The sequence below is a fragment of the Spermophilus citellus genome, assembly GCF_964194105.1.
Source record: "Spermophilus citellus genome assembly, chromosome: 13".
NCBI lineage: Eukaryota > Metazoa > Chordata > Mammalia > Rodentia > Sciuridae > Spermophilus > Spermophilus citellus.
Window position 1 is genome coordinate 86173602 of NC_138193.1, and position 16821 is coordinate 86190422.

The 16821-nt window shown below is 38.7% G+C and overlaps 1 protein-coding gene across 5 annotated transcripts in view; it reads right to left on the bottom strand.

Moving 5' to 3' along the window:
- Positions 1-6319: 6319 nt before the first annotated feature.
- Positions 6320-16821, bottom strand: part of RMDN2 (regulator of microtubule dynamics 2) — a 102428-nt gene continuing 91926 nt past the window's right edge. For all 5 annotated transcript variants that reach the window (XM_081264092.1, XM_081264091.1, XM_081264089.1 and 2 more), the window contains one exon: positions 6320-6456. In XM_081264092.1, the coding sequence (XP_081120218.1) occupies positions 6328-6456 (129 nt within the window). In that variant the 3' untranslated portion in view covers positions 6320-6327. The remainder of the gene's footprint in view (positions 6457-16821) is intronic.

Here is a 16821-nt window from a genome sequence, read left to right on the forward strand (position 1 = left end):
ACCAAGGGGCTCCGAGTTGATTCTTTGAAGCGCCTAGTGGAGCTTCTGAAATATCTGTACCTCCAGCACCTGAATAAAGCTTCCATTAATCCAGTTGAAAAGGATTTCCTCAGTGGGGCTGCTGGAAAGTACGGGCAGCTGGAGTTACTGTTTCTGGGACCCTGCAGGTCCAGCAACCATTCCTTGCTTTGTCTGGGCCTTGGAGTCAGGTTACCCAGCTTTGAGGAGTCACGTGGTTAGCTGGCTCCCCAGCCCACATGGTGAGAGCAGTTCTGCTGAACCTGGTGGGTGCCCAGGAAATGCAGGCTGTTATTGTGCTCACCCTTTCCTAAGCCCTGCTTTTTCCTCTAGGCTCACATTTCACTGCTGCTCCTGTCCAGTCAGGACAAAGGTCCACCTCTGTTCTCTAACTGCCCTTCCCAGCCATGGACATTTTATGACTCCCTTTCTGCAACTGCCACGGGCCCCAAGCAAATCCAGCTGGCATGCATCTATGCAAGAGCTTGGCATTGACACTGAGGAAGAATGGACGAAGCAGTTGGAAGAATAAGGCTGATTTTTCACTGTGTGTTTTCCAGGGACCTATTGCTGTAAAACCAGGGCGAGCTATTATGCCCCCTTGTCTTAATTTCTAACTTCAAGATTTGGCCCTGGAAATACCCACCAAGGCTTTGTTAAGGCACTCCTTTGTCAAGGCACTCCTTCCTCAGTGCCCCTCCAGGGCTCATTTTCTTTGTGACAATGTGTCAGAGAGGTCAGGTCATCATAGAGACCTGCCCTTGCCTCTGCACAGCTCAGAATTATTCTCATGTTCTTTGCTCAACACTCACCGCTGTCTGGCTTGAGCCCAGCTCCTGCCTTTTTAACAAGCTTACCCTGACCACCCTGCTTAATATTTAGCTTGCTCTTTCAGTCTCTCTCGACACCTCAACCTTGCTTGAATTTTTCTTTCTGCCCCATCCTCCCACCATTTATCTCCTGCTAATACAATATAACATTAACCTTATAGATTTGTTTATTATCTGTCTCCATTCTTAGCCTGCTCCCCAGAATGTGAATTCCACAAGAAATGAACAATCCACTCTTAGAAAACCAATTGTTGAATTAGCTGTTTATTGTCCTACAGACATGTGCTGTCAAATATGGTAGCCACTAGTCACATGGGACTCTTTAAGTTAAAATGAATTAAAATTAAAGAAAATTTAAATTCAGTTCCTAAGTTATACCAGCCATATTTCAGGTACTCAGTAGCTAGCAGTCTACCATTGTGGACTACACAGATGCTTCCATTATAGTGAATGTTCCATTGGACAGCTCTGCTATAAATGGATCAGTTTATCAATTTATTGGGTATTTAACTTTTATTTGATTGGTAACTACTTATTTAGAATCCATTTTGCATAAGACACCATGATAAGAAATACAAGCTTCTTAAGAAGTATTCAGAGACTTGGCAGCCTTTTTGAGCATATGGGTCTGAGGATCAATATAACAGAAAAATACATATTCAGGAGCCTTAAGTAGGTACAGATAAAGCTTTCCAGGAAATCAAGGAAGGGGAGATTTGTGTTTTCCACTTTAGGGGAGGCAATCAAGGAAAACTTCCTGGAGGAATTGAATCTGAAACAGAAAACTGCCCATTACCCCAGTTTTGAAGCACTGAACACTCAATGCCTAGAAATAATAACAATGAGAAAAAAGTAAAAAGTAATATTCTGGTGAAAAAGATAACTCCCAAAGAGGAGACTGAAAGTTAGGGTTTCTGTGTGTCTGAGGTTCTGTTCTTGCTTCTCCCTTAACTTTTCCTTGGGAGAAGCAGCCCCCACATCTGCAGCAATGAAGACTTCTTGTCCTGATGACCCTGCAGGAACAGAACTTTGGAAAACAGATGGGACTAACGGAATTTGGATAATTGCTTCTCTAGTCCTTCCCCACCAGGGCTGGGAATTGCAGTCCAAAGAGGGGCTTCTCCTAACATAGCTTCTTACAGGGCAAAGTGTGAGGCCTTGACCTAAAGAGCTAGATTGAGGGATGATGAATGGTTGAAAGTGATTTTTTTTCTTGAGATTCTCCACCCTGGGCTCCTTCATCCCTTCTCCTAGCCCATAAAATGACCCATATTGACCTGGCCTTCATCCACAGGCAGAAGAGCAAGAACCAACATCCCCACTGGAAAATAAACTCAAGTCAAAGTAACAAGGCATATGAGGAACACTTTTACCAAAGAAAGAAAACTTAATTTCCAATAGTGGGATTGGCTCTCTAATGTTGCCAGTGTAAACTGAACACCTTTCTGATATTGCTCAGATAGCCTAGGTGGGCTCCATGGCCACCAGCCATCTTGGTAGATGATTCTTCTATAGTTTACACCAGAGGTCCACAACCCATGGCCAATGGGCCAAATCCAGTCCACTATCTGTGTTTCCATAGCTTGGGAGCTATGAATGGTTCTACATTTTTAAATGGTTGAAAACACTTTAAAAGAATAATAGTTCATGACACACGAACATTTTAAGAATTCAAATTTTAATATCCATAAATAAAATTATGTTGGAACACAGACACATTCACTTGCTCACTTATTGCTTATGGCTGTTTTCATGCCACAGTGGCAGAGTTGAATGGTTATGACAGAGACCACGTGGCCTGCAATGCCTGAAATGTTTATGATCTAGCCTTTTATAGAAAAAGTTAGTCAACTCTGGTCTTTACCATCAACTACCCAAGGCACCTGCTAATGAGAATAGCAACCTCCTCATGCCCCTATAGCCCTTTGAGGCTGACAGAGCACTTCTATATGCTTCATTCCTGACTAGAAGGGCCATGGACTAATCTAGAGCCCTGGCTGGCTAATAAGGCTTCACAGAGAGACAGGACCCACAAAGGAGACATAAGGGAACAAAACCAGATCAAAGTTGTTGTTATTGTTGTTTTTTCCCCACAAAAGCAGTATTCCAGAATGTTCAAAAATGTTGGCATTTTATTTTAAACTACAGAACACAATGATAAGATAGAAGGCAATATCCAGACCCATGTTGTGTGACAACTAAAGAAAATAAATAAATACATAAAAATAAAATAAAACTGGGAAGGCGTGCATTAGAACATAAAACAGTGGGCTGGGGATGTGGCTCAAGCGGTAGCGCGCTCGCCTGGCATGCGTGCGGCCCGGGTTCGATCCTCAGCACCACATACCAACAAAGATGTTGTGTCCGCCGAGAACTAAAAAATAAATATTAAAAATTCTCTCTCTCTCTTTCTCCTCTCTCACTCTCTCTTTAAAAAAAAAAAAAAGAACATAAAACAGGAATTTCACTTCCTTTGTAGTCCTTGGAGCCTCCTTATCACATCAAAAGGAGACAGGACTGCCTGGGACAAGCATCTGTAACTTCCTAATTTCAGGGGCTGTCGAGGGATTCAAATTCAAGTCTGTTTCAAGGTGCGGGAGTGTGGCAGATACTGTTGGTGTCTATCCAGAATCCACCTTCCTACTTAATTTCTTAACAGAACCTTGGGCACAGGCCCTATGGACTTTTTAAGGTTCTTCATAAATGGTTGAGAACTGAAATAAATGTAATGGGCTAGTTATATCACTTACATTTTTAGGAACATGAAAGGAAAAACAGAGACACTGGGTTACATGTAGAGAGATACATGGAAGGGGAGATATGGTCAAAGGAGGTATTTGTGTCAAAATATGTGATATTCAAGTATGTGTGGTTGCTGGTGAGAACGGTCCAATAGGGAGAGACAAAAGGATGAGGCAGGACAGAAAAGAGATGATTGTAAGAATGAAGTCCTTGAGAAGGGAAAGGACGGGATGCACAGCACATTGAGACACGGTGTCAAGTTTATGGAGCTCATGCAATATAGACTTTCTTCAAATCTTCCAATCTTGTCCCTGCCAATTAGTAGAAATGTGTAGATTTGTGCAAGTTAACCTGTCAGTGGTCATTCACTCATGAGTACTATGGAGGTAATAAGGTCCCAAATTCGTTGGCCATTATGCATATTCAAGTAAACAATACATGCTATGAGCTTAGCATGGTACTTGGAATAAAGTAAGCATGTAGCAAAGATTAACTGTAATGATAATAATTATATTGTATAACTGTTATATGAGCTAGATAAACCATGGTCTGCCTTTGAGGATTTGAAAATGCAATGTGAGAGACACGTGTGGGCTAGGGTATAAAGCAGAATTAAGTCACTGCTTCCGTAGTCTTCACATTTCACTCTGGGCAGGGATTTGGAGGCCTGTGGGAAGCCTAGGACAAGGGCCTGGGCTCCCAGGTGTCAACTTGGCCTTCCTGCCTCCCCCCCTTCACAGCAGGATGCTCCATTCCATTGTGATGGTTCTTGCTGGTCCTCTAGCTGATTGATGACCCTGTATTTCCCTTCCGTCTCCATTTCCTTCCTCCCTACTCCCACTTCTTTCTTCCCCATGGAGGGAGAAGCCTGCTAACCAGATAGACTTTCCAGCCCTAACTTGGGCCAGCCCTGATGACAGTGTTATAAGTAATCCTTCCCACTATGAAGGAACTCATCCCCTTTGATAAGCAATTTCCTGGGAAACAGGCTGGGACCATGTTCTCAGATTTTATAGAAATAGATAATATAACCACAAGATATTTTATGCCAAAAGCAACTCCTCAAAAGCATTGACTAAATTTTATTCATTTTATACTATCATTCAACACAGCCTGGCAGTAAGTAGATATTCAATAACTTTTTGTTGAGTGATAGGAATGAGTTAATCTATTAAAGACATACATAAAATCTCTTGTGGAGCTACAAATGGAATTCAGGCCTGAAAACTCATAGCTCTATACTTTTCCCTGTATCTTAAGTTGCAATGATACTAATAAAGCCCCCCAGCCCATCATCCATGTGGGTGGCCAGCACGTGCTACAGATGTTTTTGCTGTTGTTGTTGTTTCTATGGCTTGCTTCCTTTGCAGATTAGCCTCAGAGGTAGCAGCTTTCAGTCAGGATTTCTGGCATCTGGTAATTCTGTCATTGTTAGAGACCCTCTTCCAGATGTTGACTCTAATTCTGAATTCTCAGATTTCTGTTTTCAACTGGGGCCAAGTTCCAGGTTTAACAGCTCAGCTGTTGGCCTTCTGTACCACAGGCAGGGGCTGGTCACATACTGCCTACTTTCTGGGACACATTGGTCCTATTACATTGGTCCTCCCTCTGGAAAATGAGGCCACATGTAAGTCTGCATGCTTCTTGGACTCCCTGCATGCTGACTTTAATTAACCCTTCTCCTTTTGGAGTCATAGAGGAGACAGGAGAGAACCTAAGTGGAGTTTGTAAGATCCTGCCCAAAGAGTAGCCACTTTAGCAAAGCTTGGTGCTCTACGGGGGCTCAGATCCCAGGTCTGGCATTGGCTCATGTTTTAGCCACTGCTATATAGACTAAAACCATAATGAATCCAAATTTTTCACTCTAACTTTAGGAAGAATGGGGAACAGGTAGGAAAATAATACATACAGGGGTCCCAGGCAGGGAGGATTATAGCAAAGCTACCTTTACTACACACCGTATGTCCTAGAAATGGATTATACACTCAGAGAGATCTGCCAAATGAAGACAAGCTATAGTTCCGGATGATCCATTTGAATCTTTTCTTCCAGCAAAAGGGGGTTGTGTTGTAGTCAGTCAACTATTACAGTTGGTTAGCACAGTCCTCCATCTCCATGAATTTTCTGATTAAACTCAGAGTGAGCAAAGTATGTTTTTTATAAGAAATAGTTGACATAATTCCTGTCCCTAACAAGAACAAGGAACATATAAGGAAGGAGTGAAGTGGAGACATATGGGAAAATGGAAGAAATGAGAATAAAAAGCGAAAAGAGAAAGAAGAGCCATAAGTATCTGCTATAAAGACTTAGCATCAGTAGCTCAAGGATTCACAAGTAGGAGCCAATAGTCACAGGAGAGTTTCTTGAACAAAGTTTAAAGCATGGAAAGTCAACTTTTGTTTTGATTTACAATAGCATCAAAAAGAATGAAATATTTAAATCAGGCAGGGTGCTCCTTGCCTACAAACCCAGGAGGATTGAAACTTTGAGAGCCTGAACAACTCAGTGAGTTGTAAAAAGTAAAAAGGACTGAGGATGTAGTTCAGTGAGTGAGCGCCCCTGGGCTCAGTCTCAGTGTAATAGAGGGAAGGGGAAAAATAAAGAAAAATAAAATATTTAGGAACACATTTAACAAAAGAGGTACAAACATGTATAAATACATAAAGAAATCAAAGAAAATCTAAATAAGTGGGAAGAATCAAAAAGACTTATACACATGTGGTTGGTTGGTTTGTATTTAGCTTCTTTCCCTTAGCATAATGGTTTGAAGTTTCTTCTGTGTTGCAGTACGTATCAGTAGCTCATTTCTTCTTGTTGTTGAATGGTATTCCAATGTATGGATAGATAACATTTTCTTTTTCTTTTTCTTTTTTTTTAAGAGAGAGAGAGAGAGAGAAAGAATTTTTAATATTTTTTAAATTTATTTTTTAGTTCTCGGGGGACACAACATTTTTGTTTGTATTTGGTGCTGAGGATCGAACCCGGGCCACACGCATGCCAGGCGAGCGCGCTACCCTTGAGCCACATCCCCAGCCCAACATTTTCTTAATATCACCAAGTTCATAGACATTTGAATTGTTTGGCCATTATAGATATTGCTGCTATGAGTATTCACATACAGGTCTTTGTGGAACATATTTATTCAGAATCACTTTTATTTTAGCATTAATTTTGGAGCTCTTTATTTCTTTGTGTGGATGGATTTCAGTTACTATCTGGCATTATTTTCTTTCAATCTGAAGAACTTCTTTCAGAACTTCTTGTAAGGAAGCTTAGTGAGCAATGAATTCAGTCTCATTTAGTTAATTTCTAGTCATTATTTCATCAAATACTTTTGTGTCTTTATTTTACTTTCATTTTTTTCTACATTTCAGTTGGTGCATTATAGTTGTACATAATGATGGGATTTGTTGTTACATATCTGTACATGCACACAATATAGTATTTTACCTTCATTTTTAAAGGTCAGTTATTCTGGATATAAAATCCTTGGATGATGGTCAATTTCACTTCCATCTGGTCTCTCTCTCCCTCTATTATTTTTTCCTAGTGAGAAAACAGCTGTTTCAATTTTTCCCTCTGAATATAATAATTTGTTTTCTTCTGCTTCTTTGTTTTTAAGATTTTTCTCTTCGTTTTTTAGTTTTTAATGATTTGACTATGACGCACTTAGGTGTGGTTTTCTTTGTATTTATCCTATTTGGGGTTTCTTGAGGTTTTTAATGTTTTAATATTCAATGTTTTTCATCAGTTTTGGAAATTTCTAGTCATTATTTCATCAAATACTTTTCTGCCCTTTGTTATCTCTGCTTAGTTTTAAAAATTATTATTATTGCTATTATTTTTAAAATTTAAGTTTGGTTTTCTTGGAGTTTCCCCTGTGATAGATTAGCCAGTGCATGGTCAGAAGTTGCAAATGAATTTTTGTGGGACTGGGAAAAGCACTCAAAGTTCCGACAAATTCTACAAGGCCACCTTGGGCACTACCAAGGATATGTAGTAACCAACTACGGCTGCCTCATTCCCTTGATCAATCGTCTTGCTAAGCAGTCTGTCTCTGTTTCTTGTCTCAACCAGGCTTAAGACCTCAAGCTAGCTTCAATGTTGGCCTTCCCTGTTTCTTTCCTCCGGAGATTGCTATTGTTTATGGCAATACCCCAGTGGCATTGGGTTTTTCCATGCTTTGTTCCAAATCAAGTCAGCAGCCTCACAAATAAAACTATTAGTTTTCATTACTTGCCACACCCTAGTAGAACTAGCAAACTAACTAAGCTGGGTGGGGTGGGTTGGGAGGGTAAATGGGCACAACCCTAGGCAGTAGTTCCTGACTACCACTATTCTTAGCTAAGATTCAGCAGAATTCTCCTCAATTAATGTTTTTTAATTTGTTGTTTGCCTTTGATTGGCTTCCTTGATAATTTCATTCTGAGATGGCTCTTTTTACAATTGTGTCTTGTTTTATTATTATTTTGTGGGGAGAGAATTTTCAAGGCTCTTGCTCTACCATTATGATGAAATGTTATGTTTAGAGTGTTCCAGGCATGGCCTCCTTTGATCCTCATAAAATAAAAAACCTGATTCAATTCTTGCAGAGCCCTTACTAATTTTCTTCTAGAGAAAAACAAATAAAGAGAAAAATCAGAAAATTTCAGCAGGGAACTCTTAAGCCACTACCTACTTAGATTATTCATTTTTTTTCTTGCTTTGTTTTCAAAATTAGATTTAGATGTACACCAGGACCTTTCTCTTTCAAGAAGTTGACAGTCAGGCAAGGTAGTGCACGCCTGTAATCCAGGGGCTCTGGAGGCTGAGGCAGGAGGATCATGAGTTTAAAGCCAGCCTCAGCAACCGAGGGGTGCCAAGCAACTGAGTGAGACCCTGTCTCTAAATAAAATACATAATAGGGCTGGGAATGTGGCTCAGTGGTTGAGTGCCCCTGAGTTCAATCCCCAGTAACCCCCTTCCCCAAAAATAGTTGACATACGGAGTTTTGGAAGCTTACTTCTGACCAAAAGGAAGACATAAGGTTACATAATCATGTCAATTACCATTTTAAAAATAAAAGAGAACAATTCTACCTTTAAAAATATCTCAAATGAGTCAGAGTTGTATACTGGGAGTATATTATCCTACAACTTTTTTTCTATACAATTTAGATATGTTATCTATCAAGTCAAGCAACCAAAACACAACTTTATTCAACAACACCTACTATAATAGGATTAAAGTATTACCTGAGTGTTACTCCTACATTACACTAACATTACCAAGGAATTCCACAATATTTATACAATGTTTTTTACCAAGAAAGTAGACAACATGTAAGAACAGATAAGTAATATAAATAGAAAGAAACTTTAAGAAGAATAGAAAATAAGTGTTAGAAAAAAAAACACTAGCATAAATGTAGAATGCCTTCAGTGAGCTTATCGGTAGACTTGTCACAACTGAGCGAACAATAAGTGATCTTGAAGTTATGTCAACAGAAACCTCCAAAACTTAAATACAAAGAGAAAAAGAATGGAAAAAGGAAATCAAACAGAATATGCAAGAATTGTGGAACAATGATAAACACTGTAAATGTTCATAATGGAAATACTGAAAGGAAAAGAAACAAAGGGTGCAGAAGAAACATTTGAAATAAAATGGCTGAAACTTTCCCCAAATTAACAATAGACACAGAATAACAGATCTAGGAAGCTGAAGAATACCAAGAAGGAAAAATACCAAAGCATCTGCAAATAGAATATCATATTCAAAGTGTAGGAAATTAAAAGAAAATTTTGGAAGAAGTCAGAGAAAAGAAATAAAATATCTTACCTATAGAGACACAAAGATAAGAACTATATCCTGTTTCTTACCAAATAAAAAGAGAATGGAGTGAAATATATAAAGTGTTGAAAGAAATTGAGCATAGTGGGACACACCTTTAATCCCAGCTACTCAGGAGTCTGAGGCAGGAGGATCACAGGTTTGAGGTCAGCTTGGGCAATTAGCAAGACCCTGTCTCAAAATACAAAATAAAATGGGCTGGACATGTAGCTCAGTGGTAAAGTCCTTGGGTTCAATCCCCAGTACCACAGTAAACAAACAAATAAATATTGAAAGGAAAAAATATTACAATCTAGAATTCTATATTCAGTGAAATTCTTCCTCCAAAGTGAAGGAGAAAGATGATCTCAGACAAACAAAAGCTACAATTATTTATAGTCAGTAGGCCTGCTTTGTAAGAAATATTTTTTGAGTTCCTCTATAAAGATACTTGGGTCTATATGAAGAAAGGAAGGGCATCAGAAAAAGAATAACTGAATCATTCTGAATTATCTAACAGATAACTACTCAAAGTAATCATAACAACAATGTATTGGGTGATTATAGCATATCGATAAGGGAAATGAATGACGTCAATATTATAAGAGATGGCAGAGGAATTTGAGATACACCAATACAAGATATTTGCCATACCCATGAAATAGTATAGTGTTATTCGAAAGTATACATAGATTAATTGTAAATACCTGTTGCAAATTCTAGGGCAACCACAAAAATTTTTCTGAAAAGAAGTATAATTGACATGTTAAAAGAAGAGAGGAAATGGAATAATATAAAATTCTCAGTTAGAATTAGAGAAGACAGAAAAAGAGGAGGAACAAAGAGCAAATACAATGAATAAAAAAGGTTATGAATTCAGCTGATATCTATCCGATTATATCAATAATCATTTTAAGTGTGAATGTTCAATGTACACGAGTTAGAAAACAGACACTGTCAGAGTAGATTAAAAAAAAAGACTCAAATATATGTTGTCTACAAGAAACTTGTGTTAAATATTAAGATGCAGAAAGGTTGAAAATAACGGGATAAAGAAATATGTACCATGCTAACACTGATTAAAAAAATTGCTGTCACTATATTAACTCCAAACAAAGCAAATACAAGAAAAAGGAAATTATCAGATAAAGATAAACATAATTTTAAAGGAATCAGTTATTCAAGAAGATATAACAATTTTTAATGTGTACATCCAACAATGGAATAGCAAATACTTTAGGTAAAATCTGATAGGACTTTTATAGCTGAATTGTTCACCTTATGGATGGAGAAGCAATCAGAAAATCAGTGAGGATATAGTCGATTGGCACAACACTAGCAATCATCCACATCTAAAGGATATTTATTTATAGAAAACTCCATCCAACACAACCAAATGCACATTCGTCTGTAGTCACATGGAACATTCACCAGGAGAGTTCACACTATAAACAATAAAATGTACCTTAAATTTTTAAAATTAGAAATAATACACAAGTATATTCTCAGACCACAATGGAATCAAACTAAAAATCCAGAAGAGAAAGATAGCTGAAAATTCCCCCAAATATTTGGGGATAAAGCAAAACACCTACAGGAATTAAAGAAGACATCTCCAGAGAAATTTTAAAAATATTTTGAACTAAATTAAAATGAAAATCCATCTTCTCAATATTTGTGAGATGCAGTGAAAACATTTGTTAGAGGGAAGTTTATAACATTGATGCATACATTAGAAAATAATAAAGATCCAAAGTCAGTAATCTAAGCTTCCACATTATAACAGAAAGAAAAGCCCAAAGAAAGCAGAAGAAAGGAAACAATACAAACGTGAACAGAAATCTATAAAGTTGTAAATAAGGAAAATAATAGAGAATATCAATGAAGTAAAAAACTTATTTATTTATTTATTTTTTAAAAAGAATAGAAGCAAGATCAGTGGAGGAGATAAAGGGGAATGAAAGGGAGAGAGACGAGATGGGATAGGGAAAGCAGTGGAATGAATCGACCTCACTTTCTTATGTGAATCTATGTATATACCACAGTGAATCTCACCATCATGTACATCCACAAGACACTAAAAAGAAACTAAGTAAATAGCAAAATATCAGAGGCAAGGGAAGAGGGAGGATGGAAGGGGAAGGGGATTGAATTAGAACAAATTGTATTCCACGCTTTTATAACTATGTCAAAATGAATTCTATTGAATGCAAAATCCAGCAATAACTCATAATTCTCAGTAAATTAGGAATAGAGGGACATTTTTTTTAACTTGATAAAGAAGATATACAAAAGACCATAGTTTGTGGTAAGAAATGGAATACTTTTCATTATGGTTTAGATATGTGCCCCCCAAAAGCTCATGTGTAAGACAATGCAAGAAGATTTAGAAGTGAAATGATGGGTTATGAGAGCCTTAACCCAATTAGTGAATTAATCCTTGATAGAGATTAACTGAGTGGTAACTGAAGGCAGATAGATTGTGGCTAAAGAAGGTGGGTCCCTTAGGTTGTACTGAAGTGGCATCCCCTTTCTCCACAGAAAAGCCCTCTTTACCATGGCTGATTTTAGAACTGTCAGCAAAAGAGTCTCTGTGAAAGAATTCAATGTAGACAAACTTCTTATTTTCATGTCGCCCTGTTTACTTGGCCACTGGTCAAGAAGATAACAGCACTCCAGGTGCTGGACACCCCCTTACTAGTTTTTCACAAATGAATCCAGTATAGTACTTTCAAGAAATGTGCAAACAAGGCCCCTGGCCTTGAGCTGGGCTTCACAGAGATGTCTACATTTTTAAGATAACTTACAATTGGGCTCCATGGTAATAGCTGGCAGGGGGAGGAAAGAAAGGGGAGATGAAGCGCTCCCCTTCTCAGATGTTGTCCTTGAAGGGTTAACTTGCTCAGAACAGTGAAAGAAAAAGTTGCTTTATGTGAACTTCTGCAGACTGTGAACTTCTGAGCCCCTCCCCTTACATGCTGGGTATAAAATTCTGAAACTCCCTGAACTCGGAGTTCAGGGGATTAATTGATTACAGCAAAAGCTGTGCCCTCTGAACCTGGCTACATCCAAATAAAACTGTTTCCTGCTATCTTCGGTGCCTTGCCTTGTTTGTCCCTACAACAGTACCTTTGGGGTTTATGTTTTGTCTTTGTTGAGCAGAACTCTCTCTGCTTCTTGATAATGTTCTGAGCTACTTTCCTTTCCTATACTCTTCTGCCATGATATTCTGCCTTTCCTTGAGCTCCAGGAATAGAGCTGACCTTCTATGGACGGAGACCTCTAAAACCGTGAGCCTCAAATAAACCTTTCCTCCCTTAATTGTTCTTGTCAGATTTTTTGGTTGTTGCAGCATAAAACTGACTGAAACACTTTCTCTCTAAGATTGGGAATAAGGCATTGGTATCTCTTTTTACTACTCCCTATTCAATATACCAAAAGTCCTAGTTAGCATAAGATAAGAAAAAGAAATAAAAAACATACAAATTGGGCTGGGGTTGTGGCTCAGCGGTAGAGCGCTCACCTAGCACAGGCGAAGCCCTGGGTTCGATCCTCAACAACACATAAAAATAAATTATAATAAAGATATTGTGTCTAGCTACAACTAAAAAATAAATATTTTTTTTTAAAAACATACAAATTAGGAAAGAAAGAAAACCATCTTTGTCTGCAGATGACATCATAGTCTATGTACAAAATCAAAAACTTAGCCAGAAAAACTCCTGAGCCTAATAAGCAAGTTACCAGGATACAAGATTATATACAGCAGTCAATTGTTACCTATGAACAACAATTGGGATTTGGAACCAAAAATAAAACAGCATAAAAAAATATCAGTTCACTATCACAAAGTGATATATCTAGATATAAATCTAACAAGATACATGATCTATATGTCCAAAAGTACAAAACTCTAATGAAAGAAAACAAAGAAGATCTAAATAAATGAAAAGCTATCCTATATTCATGAGTTGATTCACTATTGTTAAGATATCAAGCCCCCCCACTTTTTTTTTTTTTTTGGGTACTGGGGATTGAACCCAGTTCACTCAACCACTGAACCATATCCCCAACCCTTTTTTTGTTTAGAGACAGGGTCTCACTAAATTGTTAGGGCCTCACTAAATTGCTGAGACTGGCTTTGAACTTGTGATCCTCCTGTCTCAACCTCCCAAACTGCTGGGATTACAGGTGTGTGCCACTGCTCCTGGCCAAGATATCAATGCTTCCTAACTTGATCTGTAAGAATTCAAATCAAAATCTGGGCAAGTTATCATTGGATGTTGACATTGTCATTCTAAAATTTATATGAAAAAGAAAAAAAAATCTTGAACAGATAATATAATATTGGAAAAAAACCAAAGTTAAAGATTAATACATTACCTGACTTCAGGACTGTATTTGTTCATTAAACCGCTATTAAAAAATATTTTAGACTGAGTAATTTGTAAACCACAGAAATGTGTTGATTAATTCGTTCTGGAGATTAGGAAGTCCAAGACAAAGGTGATATTAGATTTGGTGTCTAGTGAGGGCTTGCTCCGTGCACAAATGGTGACTTCTAGCTGTCTGCTCATGGCAAAGGGAGCAAGGAAAATTGCTGGAACCTCTTTTATAAGTGCACTAATCCCATCCATGAGGATGGAGCCCTCACAACTTGATCATTTACCCAATTCCCCACCTCTTAATACTATTACCTTGGGTATTACGTTCCAATATATGAGTTTTGACAGGACACTAACATTCAGACCATAGCAAGAACTAACCATAAAGCTGTAAAGTTATCACAACACATAATATTGATAAAATAGCAGATGCATATTTCAGTGGAGGGTCTGGAAATAAATCCTACAAATATAGTCAACTGAGTAAAAGCAGTTCCATGGAGAAAGATTGGTCTTTCAACAAATGGTATTGGAACAACTGGACAACTATATGCAAAAATTGAATGTAGACACAGAGCTTACACCAGTCATAAACATTAATTCAAAATGCATTGTGGTGGACTTCAGTGAAACACAAAAGTATAAAACGTTTAGAAGAAAGAAAATCGAGGAGGAGGAGATGCTAAGAAGTGGTAGGAGGGGGCAGGTAGGGGGTGCTGTGGGCGCTTGTGATGTTGTACTGGGCACCTTTACATTTGCTTTCATTTCATCTTCACAGTGTGGTCCAATCCTTGGCATCTGGGGCACATGGTGAAACTTGAGAAGTCATGTCCACGGGATGGCAAGCCTGGTCCAGGACTCTTCTTGTTGTTCTTCTTGACCTTGTGCTTGTCTTGTACTCATTTAGGGAAACCTGTGTTTCAGCCTTTGACATTGGCTGATTTCTGTCAGGGGAGTGAGAGGGATCTATCCTCAAAATTTAATTAAATTAACGATAGGCGCAAAAAGACAAAAACATGACAAAATCCAGGTGCGGGCGAATACTCCCATCAAAGCATGTATTAGAAGTACTCATGCTTTTCCAGAGGAGCCCGTGATTCAGATAGCAGGAGCTGTGCTGCTTGAGTAAAGGAAGAGTGGGGGATTTCTGGGAGAAGTAATAAAATGTGCTCTTTGGAGAAGGGGCCACAAAAACCTTTACCAACTGCATATCAGCTTCCATTTGCCGCCAGTCTATGGACTTTGGAACCAGACAGGTCTGAGTTAAAATCCAGTTTCTGTTACTAGTTGTGTGACCCTAAGCATTACTTAAGTTCTCCAAGATACAATTTTTCTCATTTGTAGAATAAAGACAGTTGAAAATGACTGAAATATTAAAGGACAATCCTAAGAATAAAGATTGTCTCTGCAGGACAGTTCTACGAATCATGAAGATGTATATGAAGTGCTTAATATTATTTGGCTTTTAGATATTGCTCAAAGATAAGGGCATCTTCAGTGTCACTTGTAAAACTCCAATCAGAGTTGAGCACAAGGGAATTCTGCACCTTGTTGAGACTGCTGGGGAGACACCTCAAAGGGAACCCATGACTTGGAACTCTTAGTAGAGCAAAAGGGGCAGAACCTCTGAGGGAAATGCTGGCATGAGAGACAAATGCCAAGAAATGACCCTGCAGTCCTGAGGTATAGACTCCACAATCAGGTCTGGCCCTACCTATCCACCATACACCTGTTAATTCCAACCCTGGGGGCTTGTGAGAAGTCCTCAACTCACCTTCCATTCTGATTCCAAAAGATGTACTAGGTGCCTGCCTTGTGGCAGGTGTCATTCTAGATGCTGTGGATGCACAGATTGAAGATGTGCAGTTTCCGTTTGGCTATAGCATAAGAACGTAACCCAAGCGGATGTGTTTGCTAAAGGAAACGCCAGTTTCACTGCTCTGGCTGCAGACAGCGGTAACTAACCTTGGACCATGCAGGAATCATTTCAGAATTTCCCAGAAAACAGCTTACTCAACGCGGGGGATCAGGTTTCCACTTGGCCCTTTCCCCCAAGCAGTAAGATAACCGAGTCAGTAAAACAGAACTTAGCTTGATTGTGGGAAAAATCCGAAACACCTCAAAGGAAAGAAAGACAAAGATGCTATGTGAAGAGTCGCCTCAGCGGTCCACAGGGCTGGATTCCCCTTGGGCCTAAGAGTGCTGGGCGAACCTTCCCCAAGGGCTACCAGAGTGGAAAGCCCCCAATTCCTGGGCTTGAGATTTCTTTTGGCTAAAATGAAACCTGCAAGAGCCTTTTGATGGTCTAGACGGGGAAGAAATGGAAGAAAGGAAGGGAAAATGGAGATAAGAAGAGGGAAAGGAGGTGGTGAGCGAACTAATGCTAGTCTGAGACCACTGCTTTTTTTTTTTTTTTTAATCTTAAAGTCTCATTCTCTTACTCATTCTCAACTGTCTATCTGCATGTGAATTGCTGGGGTAAACTCTAGTTCTGGCAAGCTATATGAATTATTTAACTTCAGGAAGCTTGTGTTTATCAACTGTAAAATGGGCATCATGACCTATGAGAGGATTATAAAAGCCCAAATGTGTAAAGCATTTCACACAGTATCTTCTACAGGCAGTTTGGGTGTTTTCATCCTTGAATTTCTTTCAATCTCTCAATAGCAAATGGGAAGCTGAGAACTTTTAACCACACTAAAAATGTAAATTCAAGAATGTATCTCCAGGGTTCTGAACTCTGTCTTGAGATTCAATTGAGTCAAGAAAACCAGCACCATTCATCATATAGTGTGTGGGCAGCACATTGCTGGGACAAGAGAATGTATGAGAATAGAGTGACAGCTCCTTTCTGGGGATTGGCACCGGAATCTCCTTTTCTGTGGTTATGCACTTCTGGGATTCTGGATAGTGAGCCTATTGCTGAATGTGTTTCTGCATATATTTATTATAGCATACTACAGGGACACAGCCACATCAATATTTATGGCAGCATAATTCACAAATAGCTAAACTGTGGAACCAACCTAGATGCC